The sequence below is a fragment of the Pristiophorus japonicus genome, chromosome 8 (genome assembly GCF_044704955.1).
Source record: "Pristiophorus japonicus isolate sPriJap1 chromosome 8, sPriJap1.hap1, whole genome shotgun sequence".
NCBI classification, from domain to species: Eukaryota; Metazoa; Chordata; class Chondrichthyes; family Pristiophoridae; genus Pristiophorus; species Pristiophorus japonicus.
The window spans coordinates 45,379,806-45,399,076 of NC_091984.1; the positions used below are offsets into that span (position 1 = coordinate 45,379,806).

Here is a 19,271-nt window from a genome sequence, read left to right on the forward strand (position 1 = left end):
GGAGGGAGGGCAGAAAGAGGGAGGGAGGGAGGGCGGGCAGAAAGAGGGAGGGAGGGAGGGAGGGCGGGCAGAAAGAGGGAGGGAGGGAGGGAGGGCGGGCAGAAAGAGGGAGGGAGGGAGGGAGGGCGGGCAGAAAGAGGGAGGGAGGGAGGGCGGGCAGAAAGAGAGAGGGAGGGAGGGCGGGCAGAAAGAGGGAGGGAGGGAGGGCGGAAAGAAAGAGGGCGGGAGGAAAGAGGGCGGGAGGAAAGAGGGCGGGAGGAAAGAGGGCGGGAGGAAAGAGGGCGGGAGGAAAGAGGGCGGGAGGAAAGAGGGAGGGAGGAAAGAGGGAGGGAGGAAAGAGGGAGGGAGGAAAGAGGGAGGGAGGAAAGAGGGAGGGAGGAAAGAGGGAGGGAGGAAAGAGGGAGGGAGGAAAGAGGGAGGAAAGAGGGAGGGAAGAGGGAGGGAAGAGGGAGGGAAGAGGGAGGAAAGAGGGAGGAAAGAGGGAGGAAAGAGGGAGGAAAGAGGGAGGAAAGAGGGAGGAAAGAGGGAGGAAAGAGGGAGGAAAGAGGGAGGAAAGAGGGAGGAAAGAGGGAGGAAAGAGGGAGGAAAGAGGGAGGAAAGAGGGAGGAAAGAGGGAGGAAAGAGGGAGGAAAGAGGGAGGAAAGAGGGAGGAAAGAGGGAGGAAAGAGGGAGGAAAGAGGGAGGAAAGAGGGAGGAAAGAGGGAGGAAAGAGGGAGGAAAGAGGGAGGAAAGAGGGAGGAAAGAGGGAGGAAAGAAAGAGGGAGGAAGGGAGGAAAGAATGAGGGAGGAAGGGAGGAAAGAATGAGGGAGGAAGGGAGGAAAGAATGAGGGAGGAAGGAGGAAAGAATGAAAGAGGGAGGAAAGAAAGAAAGAGGGAGGAAAGAAAGAAAGAGGGAGGAAAGAAAGAAAGAGGGAGGAAAGAAAGAAAGAGGGAGGAAAGAAAGAAAGAGGGAGGAAAGAAAGAAAGAGGGAGGAAAGAAAGAAAGAGGGAGGAAAGAAAGAAAGAGGGAGGAAAGAAAGAAAGAGGGAGGAAAGAAAGAAAGAGGGAGGAAAGAAAGAAAGAGGGAGGAAAGAAAGAAAGAGGGAGGAAAGAAAGAAAGAGGGAGGAAAGAAAGAAAGAGGGAGGAAAGAAAGAAAGAGGGAGGAAAGAAAGAAAGAGGGAGGAAAGAAAGAAAGAGGGAGGAAAGAAAGAAAGAGGGAGGAAAGAAAGAAAGAGGGAGGAAAGAAAGAAAGAGGGAGGAAAGAAAGAAAGAGGGAGGAAAGAAAGAAAGAGGGAGGAAAGAAAGAAAGAGGGAGGAAAGAAAGAAAGAGGGAGGAAAGAAAGAAAGAGGGAGGCTGAACGGGCCCGGCCCAGCCCCAAGACTTCGGGCGGGGCCCACCCCCAGCACCGGAGTTAAAGGTAGGTGGCTGGGTCGGGGGGAGTCGGAGCGGGAGCTGGAGGGTGGTTTGAGCCAGCTGAAGGGAGGAAGCAGGAGCTGAGCGTGGGAGGTGCAGCCTGATCCACACCGCCCCAGTGAGGCCATTCGGCCAGGGCTAGGAGCTTCGTGCTTTGGGCCCCTCCCACACAGTTTTGGGCACCTGGAGCTACTGCACATGCGCGCCCACTGTAGCGCGCCTGTGCAGAGGTCCCGGCACTGTTTTCAGCGCAGGGACCTGACTCCGCCCCTCCCACAGCTCGTGCTGTGCCACGCCCAGCTCCAGAGGACCTGCAGGGAGCCGGAGAATCCAAGTATTTTTTAGGCGCACTTGTGCGCGCGAAAAACGGGCGTCCAGGTCAGAGCTGCGTCATTATAGGTGCGGCCCGAAACTTGGGCCCAAAGTGCTCGAAGTTTCTTAATCTTTTTCAGTCTGCATTGAGCAGAATTTTGATGAAGTAAATCCTGGCTTCAATTGCTATGAAGTGCAATCTTTTGTTATGGTCCTGATTCTTCAAATTGAGTTCAACTGCCACATAATCATGAATAGGTTGCTCAAACCAACAGACACTGTACCATTACCACCTTAAACCATATGACTTTTCTCAACTCATATTGTACTTTGAAATGCCATCTCAGTTCTTTAATAAAGACGGCAATAGAAGTGATTTAAAGTACTTTTATACTGTGACCTCCTGAACTGCGAGTCTTGCGCAGTCGACTACAAGCCAAATGTGAAAAGACCAGCATTTGCCAAGACCAGCAGCCCGCAATACCTGTTAAAAAAAGTCTTCCCAATAGCTGGCCTTAGCCAGTCTTGGCAATATTTAGCTGCTTGAGATTACACTTGAGAAACTTAATGGCACAGGTTGGGTGTCTCAATGTTAAAACACTTAAAATTAATATGAGGCAAGGACACATCATATTTAATTCTTGAACAAATATAACGTGTAGTTGTTTATTGCCAGAAAGGTCTGTCGGACATACAGAATTGAATCCTAGAATGGTTACAGCATAAGAGGCCATTCGGCCCATCGAGCCCGTGCCAGCTCTCTGCAAAAGCACTTCAGCTAGTCCCACTCTCCGACCCCTTCCCTTACATAGGCCTATACTTTTTTTCTTCTTTCAGGATGTATCCAATTCCCTTTTGAAAGCCACGATTGAATCCACCTCTGCCACCCCCTCAGGCAGTGCATTCCAGATCCTAAGCATTCGCTGTGCAACAACATTTTTCCTCATGACGCCTTTGGTTCTTCTGCCAATCACCTTAAATCTGTGTTCTCTAGTTCTCGACCCTTCCATCAATGGGAATAGTTTCTCTCTAGCTACTCCGTCTAAACCCCTCATGATTTTGAACATCTCTATCAAATCTCCCCTCAACCTTCTCTGCTCGGAGAACAACCACAGCTTCTCCAGTTTATCCACGTAACTGAAGTCCTTCATCACTGGAACCATTCTTGTAAATCTTTTCTGCACCCTCTCTAAGGCCTTCCTTAAGTGCAGTGTCCAGGATGGACGCAATACTTCAGTTGAGGTCGGACCAGTGTTTTAGAAAGGTTCATCATAACTTCCTTGCTTTTGTACTCTAAGCATCTATTTATAAAGCCCAGGTTCCCGTAAGCTTTTAAAAATAGCTTTCTCAATCTGCCCTGCCACCTTCAACGATTTGTGCACATATATCCCCAAGGTCTCTTTGTTTCTGCACCCACTTTAGAATTGTACTCTTTAGTTTATATTGCCTCTCATTCTTCCTACCAAAATGTACCACTTTGCACTTTTCTGCCTTAAATCTCATCTGCCACATGTCCACTCATTCCACCAGCCTGTCTATATCCTCTTGAAGTCGACCACCATCCTCCTCACTATACTACCAAGTTTTGTATCATCTACAAATTTTGAAATTCTGCTCTGTACACCCAAGACCAAGCCATTAAAAAAAAGCAGTGATCCTAGTACCACTCTATACCTTCCTCAAATCCGAAAAACAACCGTTCACCACTATGCTTTCTTTCCTGTCACTTAGCCAATTTCGTATCTGCTGCCACTGTCTTTTATTCCATGGGCTTCAATTGCTGGCAAGCCTATTATGTGGAACTTTATTCAACGCCTTTTGAAAGTTCATGTACACCACATCAACCACATTGCCCTCATCAACCCTCTGTTACCATATCAAAAAACTCAATCAAGTTAGTTAAATTTGATTTGTCTTTTACAAATCTGTGCAGGCTTTCCTTAATTAATCCACACTTGTCCAAATGACTTAATTTTGCCCTGGATTATCGTTTCTAAAAGGTTCCCTTTTTTGAACAAGGGTGTAATATTTGCAATTCTCCAGTCCTCTGGCACCACCCCTGTATCGAAGGTGAATTGGAAGATTATGGCCAGTACCTTTATTTCCCTCAGCATCCCAGGATGCATCCCATCTAGTCTGGTGATATATCTACTTCAAGTACAACCAGCCTTTATAGTACCTTCTCTATCAATTTTTATCCCATCCAGCATCTCAACTATCCACTCTTTCACCGTGACTTTGGCAGCATCTTATTCCTCGGTAAAGACAAGTACAAAGTACTCATTTAGTACCTCAGCCATGCCCTCTACCTCAATGTGTAGGTTTCCTTTTTGGTCCCTAACTGGCTCCAACCTTCCTCTTACTACCCATTGATTATTTAGAAAAGGCCACTTTTTGGTATTGCCTGATGTTTTTGAAGAGATTAGAGTGACATTTTTTTTGAGAAAAGTATGTCCTCACCAAGAATTCAACAGAACATATTCTACAGCCCTATCAGAGGGACCAATGATTCGATGCAAGAGTCAAGGTAACTTAAAAAAAATACATCTCTCACAACTCCATAATTATGGGACTTGCAACAAGTTTAAATCAGTAATTGGTGAGTTATTGTTAATGGGCATAATGCTGATTGTAGGACCCACTGATTTTAATTCAAAATAAATGTAATTATTTTTCTTTTAAGATGAATTTGCAGCTTGGCTAAAGTAATAATATTTTAAATGAAATATTGTTTCATTTGGCAATGAATGAAAAAGAAATAGTGCACTTGTACAATGGGTTAAGTGCACATTATGTCAGCATTAGTATTTCTTGAGTATCTCAGACACTGGATGTCATCGCTTATCCATTGATGGTTTACTACCATTGCGATTGTGTTCTGGTTTTGACTGACAGTTTCTCTTGGCAGAAGCCTTATGAACCAGAGAATTTAGATAAGTTTTTGCTGGATCTTCAGTTTACTTGGGAAACTATGTAGCCAAATCATTATGGCAAGATGGGACTTTATGCCACACGGAGTCATAGTTTACTTCATCAAAACTCAGTTGGATACAGGCTGAAAAGGACCAAGTATTTTGATACACTAGTTTTACTAGTTATTAAAGCACTGGTAAGAATTAAGGACTGTATTGGTCCAGAATTTGCTGTCAAAATAATGGTGAACTCGCCATTATTTATACACAAATGTTACAGCAACTTTCGGCAAAGGGTAGGTGTGTGGATATCAAAAGTTGTGCCACTCCACCATTGGCATCACTGAAACAACATCTCACTGCCTGCCTCACTATTGAAATACATTGAATGGCGTGAAATTACTATTTGCACAGTAGACATCAATTAAACTTGCCACAAAGTTAAATTATGTCATTTCAAGTCTAAGTACTCTTGACGTGACAAATGTTCATCAGTGCCAAACAAACTCTCTGGCATTGAATAAAACAAATACAAATGTGGAGTCTCATTCCTTTTGGTTTTAGTTGTTGGAGATTTAAAAAAATGCAAAAATGTTTAAGGTTTTAATTTTCCTTTACTTTTTCCTCAATCCAATCTTTCTTTCCCTCTCTTTATTTCTCTCAGTATCTGGTTTGATGTTGAATTCACTCACTCTAATTTACACTTCCTTCTCAGTCCTTCCTCTGTTTATTTCACAATCCAATTGATTAAGGCTACACACCCTTTTGGTTGCCTTGTTCACTCTGGTCCCAGGTGTTATGTTTCCCTCATTGTGCTGTTATCAGACCACACTTTCAGCAACTTACCACACAATTTAAAAAAAATATAAACTTAAACATGCAAGGGCAAGTCTACCTAACACCAGATGTTGTTAGATGCTCTGCGACAGCAAATTATGGTTCATTGTTACTTTTGTCCGATTTGCCTTTTTACTATTGCACAGTTTGACTCATCAAAATAAACTTGACAAATGAATTATTTTAGTCTGAACAATGTGTTCTTTTCTGAGCTGGGTGATACACCTGGCAGGCCATGCAATTTTCAATGCATACCCCATGGTAGAAGGGCTCAGTTTTTTCCTTCCAGCATATCACTGCATATACTTCAAGCATATGGTTAAAATTTGTAATGAGCATGCCCACGGAAGTCAACTTTTTGCATTGAAACATGAGTAAAAAGTATCAAGAAGAAATTTAAATTATAATAGGTGAAAAGGGTCCCCCTTCCCACATGGATGCCACAGCTATCCAGACCAATCTCCCAAACAGTATCTGACCACAGAAAGGAGACTTACTGCATTGAGTGAAATCAAGGAAAGCATGAAATTGAAGTAGTCACTGTTGAAAACATCCCTGTTTTTCATGAACTTCAGGTTCTCATCTCGTACCATCTATTAGAGACAAAAAAAACAGACTAAATGGTTGTAGTTGTTTCCACTAAAAGATGCAATTTGTAGTTTTTCTGCTACTAACACAACTAATACTGTAGTTCTACCATTAGAGAGTATGGAGAATTAATTAGCCTTTGCTTTAAGTGACAATTCGTAAACACACACATACAAACTATGATGTATTATTTCACAAATTTATCCCTTTCAGAGAAATTCCTTCCCCTGACGACCTTCCATGAGATCAGAAACTGGCCATGTGGAAACTGAAGGCACATCTTTGAATTGTCCTACTTTTAATTATCTGATGTATTGCTTCTTCTGATGCACATTCAACAAAGGAAACAACATTCAAAGAATGCAACTTTGATACTTATATCCTAAAAAAAAAATTCAGGTTTTGAAAGAACATTTCCTATTTCACAGCAGCTGTGTACGCAAATTTTAATGAGTTTTCATATCAATTATGGGAAAGCTAATACATGAGACAGTGGCATTGCTGAGGATGTTTCTCTGGTAAGGATATTATGCAGGACACTATCAAATAATACAGCCATGGTAAGGTGGTAATGAGAGGGGAGGAAACTACAAGAACAGTATAGAACAAGCATACTGAGAGGTACTTATGTGATCTAATTAAGATTAAATTAACTTAATTAACTTAATTAAATCTAATTTATTCTGGAGGGTTCAGTGTTTAAGATTATTAAAAAAACTTTTTATAAAATCCAAACAAATTTAGTTCATTTCTCATCTTAAAATTGCAATGATATACAGTGGTCATTCTGGCAGGATGTAAAAAAAAAAGGAACCATTTTTGCCTCTGATGTATTATATTATTGGCTTCTTTTTAGTTATGATATCTGCAGGACTAAAACAAGATTCAGTTACAGAAATACATCAGTTTAGCTGATGCACATCAGATCAGATGGAAGTGCCTGTTAGTTTAATTCAGGAAGGCCTTGATAATACAATGGTTTATTGGAAGTGTTGTTCTTTGATGAGAGTTCACAGTTTGATCACAGTTCATCCAAAGGTTTTGAAACAGTTAGTTTGTTCTGGAAAGGCTCAAGCCATTTAATAAAGTATTTGTTTGATTGGCAGTTCTATTTTAGTTTCAAATGCATATTATTGTTTGTTTTAGTCAAACTTCTAAAGATTTTCAAATAGTACCTCAGGACGTTGGAGCCCATGTTTTCAGCCCGTCATCAGAGAGGGAGAGAGAGGGCCAAGAGACTGTGATAGAGGCGATACAGCTAACTACATGTAAAGTAATTGTTAAGGGACATTATCAGGTCCAATTACCCTGCAAAATCAGGGCAATAGATTGGAGAAAAGCAGATTTTGAGGGGCTGAGAATAGAACTTGGGAAAATAAAATGGGCAACAATATTGGGAGAGAAGACAAAAAAATAAGGCAAAAGCAAAAAGAGGAACAATGAAATTAAATTACCAAGGATTATAAGACAAAATAGTAAAATATTTTACAGGCACATCAATTAAAAAAAAAAAGGAAGGTTGGGATGGGAATAAAGCCATTAAGGGAGAGACAGGATACCACATGTAACGATAGAGATATTAGAAATAGTAAATAATTATTTTGCTTCAGTATTTATCAGGGAGAAAGAACAGGTGAACATGACATTGGATGATGAGATTAATAATGTGCTAAGTACATTTAAAATAAAAAGAGGGGATATATTAAATAAACTAATCAAATTCAGAGGATAAAACCCCTGGTCCGGATGGATTGCATCCACGCATTTGAAAAGAATCCAGGGAAGGGATAGCAGAGGCATTAATATGCATATTTAGTAATTTGTTGGAAAAAGGTGTAGTGCCAGGGGACTGGCAGATGGCTAATGTACTACCTATATTTAAGAAGGGGGATAGAACATGTCAAGGGAGTTATAGACCAATCAGCTTAACATTGGTGGTAGGAAAAGGAATGGAATTCCTACTAAAGGAGAAAATAGATCAGAAACCAAAAATATAATAATGAATAGTCAGCATGGATTTCAAAAGGCAAAGTCTTGCTTGACCAACCTCGTAGAATTTTTTGAAGAGGTAACAGAAAGAGTATACAATGGTAATGCAATAGATGTAATTTATCTAGATTTTCAAAAGGCCTTCAATAAAGGTATCTCATAATAGACTGATGAATAAGGTCAGAGAATGCGGAGTCAGGGGACAAGTAGCAGAATGGATAACTAGCTGACTTCAAGACAGAAAGCAGAGAGTAGGGGTAAAAGGTAGCTATTCACAGTGGCAGAAGGTAGGTAGTGGTGTTCCACAAGGTTCAGTGCCGGGACCACTGTTCACAATTTATATCAACAATTTAGACTTTGGAATCAAAAAAACAATTTCTAAATTTGTGGATGACACCAAATTGTGGGCGGTAGTCAATACTGAGGAGGACTGCAACAAATTACAGGAGGACATTGATAAACTTGCAGAATGGGCATATAATTGGCAAATGAAGTTCAACACAGATAAATGTGAGGTATTTCATTTTGGTAGGAAGTATAGGGAGGTCACTTATTACTTGGACAGTGAGAGTCTAGGTGGGGTAGAGGAACAAAGGGATCACGGAGTACAAATACACAAATCACAAAGTTGTGACACAGTTTAGCAAGACCATTAAAAAAAGCAAACCAAGCACTAGGGTTTATTTCTAGAGGTATAGAATTGAAAATTATGGAAGTTATACTAAACCTGTATTGAACCTTGGTTAGACCACACTTCAGAGTACTGCATACAGTTCTGATCACCATATTATAAAAAAGATAGAGGCATTGGAGAGGGTGCAAAGAAGATTTACAAGGATGATACCAGAAATGCGAGGGTATACATATCAGGAAAGGATGAACAGACTGCGTCTCTTTTCTCTTGAAAAAAGGCTGAGGGGGTAACCGAATAGAGGTCTTTAAAATTATGAAAGGTTTTGATAGAATGGGTAGAGAGAGAATGTTACCACTTGTGGGGAAGAGTACAACTAGAGGCCATCAATATAAGATAGTCACCAAGAAATCAAATTAGGGAATTCAGCAGAAAATTCTTTACCGAGAGTGGTGAGAATGTGGAACTCGCTACCACAGGGAGTGGTTGAAGCGAATAGTATAGATGCATTGAAGGAGAGGCTAGACAAGCATATGAGGGAGAAGGGAATAGTTATGCTGATAGATTTAGATGAGGAAAGACGGGAAGAGGCTCGTCGAATGGAGCATAAATGCCTGCATGGACTGGTTGGGCCGAATGACCTGTTTCTGTGCCGCATCAGGAGACGCACCTCTTATTTTCTACATTGAGTAACAATAATTATATGCTGTATATAACTTCTAATCTGTTTATCTTTGCTATTACTTTATTTTAATACATTTGTTCAGCAATTCATAGCCATGGTCTATAACCACTTTCTGGAGTCTACAAGAGAACTTGTGATATATACCGTAAGTTGAAGGTACGGGTTATTGTTCAACTGAATATGCAGCATGACCAGAATGATGCTGTTACGGTTGCATTTTAGCTCGTAGGCAGCAACTTACACAAATGACCTTGGTTGCGGAGCAGAAGGAAAATATCTGCAAGGGCCAAAAATGTTAGTAATTTCATATCTGTGATGAGTGAGGGAGACCAAAACTAGAGGCCATAAATATAAGGTAGTCACTAATAAATTCAAGAAGGAATTCAGGAGAAATTTCTTTATCCAGTGGTGAGAATATGGAACTCGCTACAAGGCGTAGTTGAGGCGAATAGCAGAAATGCATTGAAAAGAAAGCTAGATAAACACACGAGGGGGAAAAGGAATAGAAGGATATGCTGATGGCATTAGATGAAGAGGGGTTGGTGAAGGCACGTGTGAAGTATAAATTGCTGGGATAGGCAAAAGTTGGGCCAAATGGCCTGTTTCTGGGCTGTACATTCTACATAATTCTATGCATTCCCAATAGTATTTATGCATGGAGGGGGAAGGACAAAGCAAATAAAATATTCTGAAATTGTGAAATGTTTGGAAGGTAATAATTAAGACATTTTCAACACAAAAAAAAAATCACTAAAATAGTGCAATAGATTTTAAATAAAATGAGCATAGTAGGTGAAACCCTCAATTGATGAGTTACAAATGAATACCCCAACAGTGTGGTCTTAGGCACTTTTATTAAACAATCTGTCTACAATTCACATATTTGCCTAAACAAACATTATTTAATTACATTTTTATCCTTCAATTGTTACATGCATTGTAACAGGGTTGGTACAATCCATGGCACACAGTCAAGTTTTGCTTACTTTTGATATGACCAAGTAGAGTGTGCACAACCACTTCACTTTGGTGCACACACCAAATTAAAAGCCAAGAGACATCTAGCCCAGCGGGCACCCGTTTTCACCAATTTTTCAACTTTAACGGTTCTGTAGTTATTTTTTCCCTAAGTATACTTTCTCATCCTCCACCACCGCCTTAATAACGACCAGTTTGTGAAGGATACCTCCAACACTCCGCATCATGGGATGATAGCAAATAGTTTCAAAATGTTACACAGTTGTGACAAAAAGTGTTGAATTTTAAGCATATTGTGTGTTACTATATAAAGAAAAAGGATGTTGGGGGGATTTAAAAACATATCCACAAAGGGCATTTATGAAAGGAACAGCTAGAAGCTCAGAGCCCAGAGAGGCTGGCTGCTATAAGCTTTACAAATAAATCAGAAATCAGAAGGTATTGTGATAAATGTCCCAAATTTCAGATTACCTGGCAAGCAACGTATTTCATAGTCATAAATTGGCTGTAAATTTAATTTTGACATAAGGAAAATGCATCCCTTTGTTTCAGTTTATCTGTTGAACACTCTATATGGAAGACTTTATGCTGTAAAGGATGAGTTTCAGCTTTCCAGTCAGCAAAAAAAAGTTGTGTTGAAAATTGTGTTGGCCAGCAGAGAACCTAGGTCAGTTTGAAACGCAGCATGTTTCATAGTGAGAGATGCGAGCTTTTGTTTTAAAACCTATGTACAGAGAAAATATTGGTGGCATTTTTATTATTTTATGCATGAAGGAGAATAGCAATGAGTGTGTTTTATATCCTATGTTGTTCATATACCAGTTTTATTTAAATGAACATTGGTTTACTATCTGGGTCTTGGCCTAATCGAGCATATATTTGCACCACTTTGTAATGATAAGGAGTGTCATTTTGCAGTGTGATATACATTCTAGTAGCTACAACAGTGAGTACACGTTATGAAGTACATCATTGGTTGTAAAGCGCTTTGGGACATCCAGAGGTCAGGAAAGGCACTATATAAATGCAAGTCTTTCTTTCTTTGATGCGCAGAGTTAAGAGTTCTCTGTTGAAATTTGTGTTTTTTTTTTATTATTTACCTGGATACTGAGCGGCAAAGGAGACAAGAAGGTTGCTTGGAGTAGCTGATTATGCTGAATCCAAGAAAAGCCCCAAAACATGATAATTATTTTTTCCCAAACCTCCTTCAATGTGTACTTTCATTTCAGTTGAATATTATGATTGCTTCAGTGATTAGCTCCTTACCTGGTAAATTCTGGCTGGCAACTTTTCCACAAAGAGTCCCTTTTTTTCTCCCTTTCTTACCAGCTTAGTCAATAGAGAAAGGCGGTCATTGTTCGGCCTATGAGGACGAGGTGATGACTGAGGCGAAACCTCAGGTGAAGAGGGAGCTGATCTATGCAAAGCAACAAAAAAATGTTTGCAGATATACAACAATCCATGGGAGGCAGGGTTAAGCTCCAACACCAGTCCCAATTCTGCAAGTAAGTGTATGATTCTTTGGTTAAACTTCTGGATAAAACAAATAATCTTATTCTGGTGTGCACTTACTCTGGTGTCCTCAGGCAGGATACACAACTTACAAGGTAATTTAGGAAAATAATATCCACTGAAAAAGCACTTGTGGAAAAGTCAGAGCAAAACATTGAGGGTGCTGGAAATCTGAAATAAAAATATAAAATGCTGGAACCACTCAGCAGGTCAGGCAGCATCTGTGAAGGGAGAAAGAGAGATAACCTTTCAGCAGAACTGAGTATCAGATCTAATGAAAGGTCACAGACCTGAAACGTTAACTCTCTTTCTCTCCACAGATGTTGCACGACCTGCTGAGAGTTTACAGCATTTTCTGTTTTTATTCTATTTTTCAATCAGCTCATGTATCATGATTCATATTGAAATTATGGCTCGCTATTAAAGTGAAGTACCAACAGGGAATAACAGCAATAAACAGAATTCATACTATTTTGCAGAGAAACTTAGTTTTGTACATGAAGAATGGCCACTTGTGTGTGGTATTGGCATGCCTTCAGGAGATAAGAGGATAAAACACGGAAATAAAATACCAAAGAGATTAGGTTCAGAGTTGCAGAAGCATTAATACGGCCACTGACATGATTTGTGGAATGTTCAATAAGGCTTTACTTACAAGGACAGATCCTCTGCCTCCTGCCGAACAACACTAACTCGGCTTTTCTTTGGTAAAACTGGAGAGTTTTGGTCCAACGTTCGCTGGTAAAACAACATGTAGGCATTCCAGTATCGGCGACGGACTTCAGGATAGGGGTTTGCTTTTTAAAAAAAAACACGTATTTGAAATGCAATCTCGATAAAACAGTTTGTTGCATTAATTAAAAGATTCCATTAAAAAGGCCAACTTTTAAAAAAATAAACATTTCAAGGCATTAACAAAAATTTGTCTTGCGTTCTGAATGTAAACATTTCAACATCCCTAGCAGGTTATTGTCGAGTTTCAGCAGCTTTGATAAAAATGAATTAAAAAATATAGAAATGGAGATGTGGTGTCGATGTCAAAGCTGGAATTTATTGCCCATCCCTAGTTGCCCAGAGATAGTGGTAGTGGGTTTTCTTAAACCGCTACTATCTGTGTGGTTAAAGCCCTTTCACAATCCTGTTAGGCAGAGTTCCAAGACTTTGATCCAGTGATGGTTAAGTCATTGAGTGTCGAGGAGAGTTGGTGAGGCTCTCTCTTGTTGGAGACAGTCATTGCTTGGCACTTGTGTGACGCAAATGTTACTTGCCACTTATCAGCACAAGTCTGGATGCTGTCCAGGTTTTGCTGCATGCGGGCATGGACTACTTCAGTGTGTGAAATTGGAGCTGAACACTGTAATCATCAGGGGGCAGTCTACTTCTGACATTGAATCAATCAGCTGAAGCTGGTTGAGCCTGAAACACTGCCCTGAGACTCTCCTGCAGCAATGTCCTGGGACTGAAACGATTGGTCTCTAACAACCACGATTCTGGCAGCTGGAGATTTTTCCCCCAATCCCCATCAACTTCAGTTTTACTCAGGATCCTTGATGTCTGAAATGACCGACTATTTTTGATCCTGTTCATTCTTTTCTTAACAAGACATTCTTTTTCTATTTTAAGATGCAGAGAGGGATGAGAGGACAGAGTGGGGAGAGAAACCCACATTTCTGTAGTTTAAACATCACAGAACCAATTAATGTTGACAAACAGTAGGTAGGAAATGGGGCTCCTTAAGTTAAGTTTATTTTCCCCTCTTCCCATTTCTCGTCCCCATTCTCTGCCCCTCCGCCCACCCAAGTGTGCCACTCTGCAAAATCAAAAGCAACCAGTTTGCAGACCTATGCCAATGCTGTTCTACAATCAGCTACGAGGGAGCATGATCTAATCCCTCCAATTTTCCCTGCCGACAGGGGGATTGCCTATGCAGGACAGTATAGCTGAGGTGGGTGGGGCACAGGAAGGAATCGCAGGTACAAACTACGTCCGACCACTTGATCACACCAAGCACTTCTTGTAACTGAAAGTTCGCTGCTCCAGACTATGATCATATCATTAATGCTTCCAATAGCTAGCAGAGTGGCTTTGACATTTACAAGACTAGGCTGGTTTACCAGTTATACACGCAAATTTAAAAAAAAATGTTTTTTTAACTCTTCCTTCAATGGCATAAACCCATTTACTTTATTCAGGAGATTTTAATGGGGTCCAGTGTTCTACGTCATTTAATATTCAGTTGTGATGCGAATTTGCTTTAGGTGCCATTAATGGAATTAGGCTGGAACTGCAGTGCTGTGCTATCCATCCCAACATTACCAACAATTTTTTTTTAATAAAAAGAGTGCCAGTAAGAATGTCAAAACAGATTTGATTTCATGCTTTGTACCACCCTTGCTGTCGGTCTCATTGATAAACTGGAAAAGAATTGGGGTTTTAATATTTTTTCCTAATTTTTTTTTTAAAAACATAGGATATACGGCACAGAAAGAGGCCATTCAACCCAACCAATCCAGCATTTATGCTTCAATCGCGCCTCCTCCTCTCTTTCCTCATGTAAATCTATCAGCATAACACTCTATTCCTTTCTCCCTCATATGCTTGTCTAGCCTCCCCTCAAATGCATCTATACTATTCACTTCAACCACTCCCTGTGATAGCGAGTTCCACATTCTCACCACTCTTTGGGTAAAGAATTTTCTTCTGAATTCCCTATTGGATTTCTTGGTGACGATCTTATATTGATGGCCTCTACGTCAGTGTGGTGAACCTGAGGGCCCCCTAGCCACCCAATGTGTTCCATTTTTACAAGAAATGATTCTATTTCCTTTTCCCCATGTTATCAGTACTTTTCTTTCTAACCTCACCGTCAATTTACCAAAACCCTCTATTCAGCAGAATTGTCAGAACTCAGGACCTTGAGTTCCACACCAACTTACATTGATCATAGACTTTAGGTCTGTACTCGCCACCGAAACATTCAAACTCCAACGTCTCATCATTTAGATCAAACTCTTCCACCACTGTGTCATTGAATTTGTACCATTTCCCTTTGCCACCAGCCCTGCAGAATCAAAAAATAGTAAGTCAAGAATCAAAACAAACCAGCCATGCAGCAAGTTACTCATCAGCTCTGATCAGTTGCAACCATGCAAAATTCCTTTATGTTTATATTTTCAAATGTACAGTCTGCTGCAAAGAAAAATTACATTTCTTAAACGGTTACTTATTTTTCACTCACCTCCTGTCCTTGATGAAAGAGTAATAATGTCCAGCGTGTGCCTGGCCACTATGAACAATCACTCCAACCAGCTCGTAGTTTTCAGTTGGGGCGCCTTTCTTTCGAGGAGAGCCTCCCATGTGATCGCCTGCTTTGCCATTTTCACCATGTTCGGAAGAGTGCTCTTGCCGTGCCATTCCAGATACTGTATATGGCTCCATGTTTAAAAGCCAAGGAAACTAGTAAGATAATGGGGAAACAAACGGAGATGGATTGTCAAGCAGTCCTGCATGCATGCAAGCAAATGATAAATATTGCTATAATAAACCTATTCGTAATAACCGCAACAGTGGACAAATGTATTGACTCAATAAGCAATTAAATTCTTAACTCACATTGTCGCTGAATAAAATACCATCATAGAGCCAGACTAATTTGTAATGCTGTGCACCCCTCGAGAGATTTTGTTAAACACCACGGGGTAGAAATTCACCCTCGCCAGAAACCTGGTGCACGTACTGTTTTCTAAGAGTTTTACCATTGCGTCAGACAAGGTGGACTCTTGATCCATTTTCAGCTCTTTGGCAATTTTTTTGGAGCGGACGGGAAGTCAGTCATAATGGCCAAGCGCGGGGTGGGACATGCAGCGGCAAGTCCTCTAGAGGGGCAGAAGTGGGGGTGAAGTGGAGTCTCCCCCACGGTGCTGACATCAGTGCGCGTGTGCATCACCCCCGTCATTCAAAGGGGAGAGAAGCAGCGATGATTTAGGCTCGGCTACTGGGTCAGCAGGGAGGGTTTCGGCCGGGCCAGCGTCCTGGCACTCAAGAGGGGGTACCAGGCTGCCTGTCCCCTTGAAGGGCTGCTGCGGCTCATACAATGAAAGGAAGGTGCACAGACAGAAAAGGCTGACGGGGCACCGCGCGGCAGATGTATGATTTTTACATCTAAATTTCTCGCGGGGTGGCATGGAGGTGCGGGAGAGCGGCGGTGCGCGCTTTGGACGGTTGGCAGCAGCGGGGCAGAAGTGGGGACTACCAGAAAAATCCCAGATGTGAATTTAGATTGTGGCGGCCATTGGACCGGAAGTCGGCAGCCGCTCGACTCCGCCACCTGGCCGCCGCTGCTTTCTGGCGGTAAGTGGCCTTTTTGGGAGGCTGAATTTCGGCCCCCAGATCTTCATTTGTTTTTTAAATTTTTGTGGAGTGAAGATGCAGACACTGTTTTCCAATTTCAGAATGAGCGGAGGGTGGTGAAGGGAAGGACTAAGTCAATATCCAAATGGAGATTTTACATAAAGCAGCTATAGAAGAACCAGCTGCTTGCACATCTAGGACTAGACACCATGAGCCCAAGTTTTGGGTGGAGTTACTCTTTTTTTGGAGCAACTAGTTTAGTTTGGAGTATCTTAGAAATCGCAATTCTCGCCATTTAGTTTGCTCCCAATCTAGTGAGTTAATTTAGTTTTGTTTTAGTTCAGTTTTCTTTTCAAATGGGGGGTGCGTTCAGCCACTTAGGCCTGTTTTGCAAGTTTGAACTGCGAAAAGTTACTCCACCTAACTTAGAACGGAGTAAGTGTCCACTTTTGTAAGGTCTGAAAAACCTTACCTAGAGTTAAGTTCAGTGCAAGCACAGCCAGAGACAGGGGGTGGGAAGCATTAAACACAAAGGACTAAAGCATTAAACACATCACTTAAAATGGCCTAAAATCTCACAATGATATTTTGCCATATATCTGCTGAGTGAGGACAGTTGTTTCTCTTTTTATAAATAAGCAAATGTAGGCTCCTGGCTGAGACAGACACATCAACACCTAATTGTGGCTAAGTTAATCCTTCAGAAAACATCATACCCCATTAGTCCAACTGGGAAGCATTAAACACATAGGACTAAAGCATTAATCATCATGATCATAGGCAACCCCTCGAAGCAAGGATGACTTGCTTCCACGCCAAAAAGGAATGAGTTCACAGGTGATTCAATGAAAGACTTAATATTTCAGATCCCGAACTACATCTTGGAGGGTGGAAGATGCCTGTGCTTAGATTTTTTTAATGAGTGGTGGCCTTTGCACACCAGCCACTACATGGGCTTGACAGAGCTAGGTCTTGGTCCAGTGGCAAGGATTAACCAAGACGTCTGGAGACCTGCTCTGCTGCACAGACTGAGCGCGCACACATATAGCAGTGAGGGCTGGCCTGTGCTGCCCTTGGGCCCTCGCCTCTTCTGGGCCCAAGACTCATGCCTCTCCTGGGCCCCGGTCACTTCCTTCTACATAAAGCATTAAACACATCAACACCTAATTGTGGTTAAGTTGATCCTTCGGAAAACATCATACCCCACTGTCCAACCTATTACTTGAATAACTCAACTCGGACTAGATTCTCTCTCATTTGTAAGAACTAACTGTTTGGCATTAACTGTTAAGAGTATCATGGTGTAACCCACCCTAACCCACCACTGTCTCGTCTTGAAGGTAGCCAAAGTTCCGACTAAGTGAAACATTGCATGTCTTTTTACACCATTTTCTTTCATTGTTTAGTTCTTGCTGGACTTAACTGTACTGCATGTTTTATGACCCTTCGATAATTGAACAGATTGGTGGACAATTAGGACTTGATACATTAACTATAGCCTCTGTTGCACAAGCCTTTGACGTCTTATCTCTTGCAACTTCTAAAGTGAAATGAACCTATTCCCTTATTTATACTGTAGTAATTTCCTTCTTTTACACTCTCCCCCGTCGTGATAAAAAAACCAGTGTAACAATCCTTTTAGCTTCCTAATATATCAGTAATGCCATCTAGCTTGCTTATTTAATAATCTACATGTGCCTATCCTCAGAGTACAATGTCTTTGTCCCCAAAATGCATCCTTCTCAAAAGTTAAGTGTCATTGAGGGGCAAAGATAGAATTTGTGAGCGCACAGTTTAAACCAACTCTTCCTACATTAGCTGTTATGACATTTTTCTGTATTAGAACAATGTAAAAACATAACTATATTCTTACACCTCTCCCAGCAGGTTACATGGAGATTGGGAGCAGGGGGCGGAGAGTGGGGGATTGGGAATAGACCACTATGAGTGTGGTGCAGGCTTGATGGACCAGCTGACCTTTTCTGCCCATCATTCATATATAATTTGCGAAAGTGGTGCCATGTCCCTTTAAGGGCACACAGGCTCAGTTGTTTGGCCAGGGCACTTTGCAGATTGAAGTGTGGTTGTCAATTTCAACCAGCATTTTAAGATCGATTTGCATCTGAAATACAGCATGATACATGGAGTGTTGGAATGTGATGCAGGGAGCGTGATGTCTGGAGCATGAACACTCACGGACAGGACAGACTACCAGAGATAGGCCAAGTTAAAAACAGTTTAACGCCCCCTTAGAAATACAGTTTTCTTCAAGACAGTCATTTTACATCTATTAGAAAAGGATGATCATTTGAACACTTCCTCAAATATACTCCAATGCAATACTTTATAGAACTGATAATTTCAGGTTGATGTTTTCAAGAGTGACACTTGATGGAAGGAGATGTTTCCCTTCTGAAAAACCTGCCCTACACTTAAGGAAATCGACGCAGAGAAGACAAATCAGCAGAGAGAAGATGCCATTGTTTCAGCCAAGCTAAAGATGCGGGGGGGGGGGGGTTGCGAGCGAGGTCCTTTCGGCCCGGGATAGGTGCAGGGTCCTTTCAGCCCGGGGTTGGTGCGGGGTCCTTTCGGCACGGGATAGGTACGGGTCAGCGCGGGATCTCGGCCCGGGATAGGTACGGGGTCCTTTCGGCCCGGGATCTCGGCCCGGGATAGGTGCAGGTCGGTGCGGGGTCCTTTTGGCACAGGATAGATGCAGGTCCGTGCGGGGTCCTTACGGCCCAGGATGGCAGCAGCACCGGGGGAGGGGAGGCCATTTGGCCCGGGATGCAGCGGTGTCATTTTCCGTTTCCAGCCCAGCCTCAGCTGTTTCCTTGGTCAGCCTCCATTCCCAGCATCAGCCCTTCAGAGCATCCCTCGTTAACCTGGCAACATCAGTTTTTGGCGCAGACCTTAAGCTCCACCCACAGAGCTCAAGGCCAATGTGGTCAGGCCACAAAAAAAAAACGGACGTACCTCTTCAACTGCACCAAAAATCGCCCAGGTGGAAAATTGAGCCCCACATCTTTTAGAAAGGCGATTATATTTTGGGTTTTTGCGTTACTTATTCTACTCTGACTCA

The 19,271-nt window shown here is 41.8% G+C and overlaps 1 protein-coding gene across 2 annotated transcripts in view; it reads right to left on the reverse strand.

Annotated features, from left to right (window-relative positions):
* The window catches only part of usp24 (ubiquitin specific peptidase 24), a 230,396-nt gene that overhangs the window by 50,184 nt on the left and 160,941 nt on the right, over window positions 1–19,271 (reverse strand). For both annotated transcript variants that reach the window (XM_070886744.1, XM_070886743.1), the window contains 5 exons: window positions 15,078–15,295; window positions 14,776–14,900; window positions 12,495–12,636; window positions 11,594–11,744; window positions 5,954–6,049 (listed from right to left, as the gene is read on the reverse strand). In XM_070886744.1, the coding sequence (XP_070742845.1) occupies window positions 5,954–6,049; window positions 11,594–11,744; window positions 12,495–12,636; window positions 14,776–14,900; window positions 15,078–15,295 (732 nt within the window). The remainder of the gene's footprint in view (window positions 1–5,953; window positions 6,050–11,593; window positions 11,745–12,494; window positions 12,637–14,775; window positions 14,901–15,077; window positions 15,296–19,271) is intronic.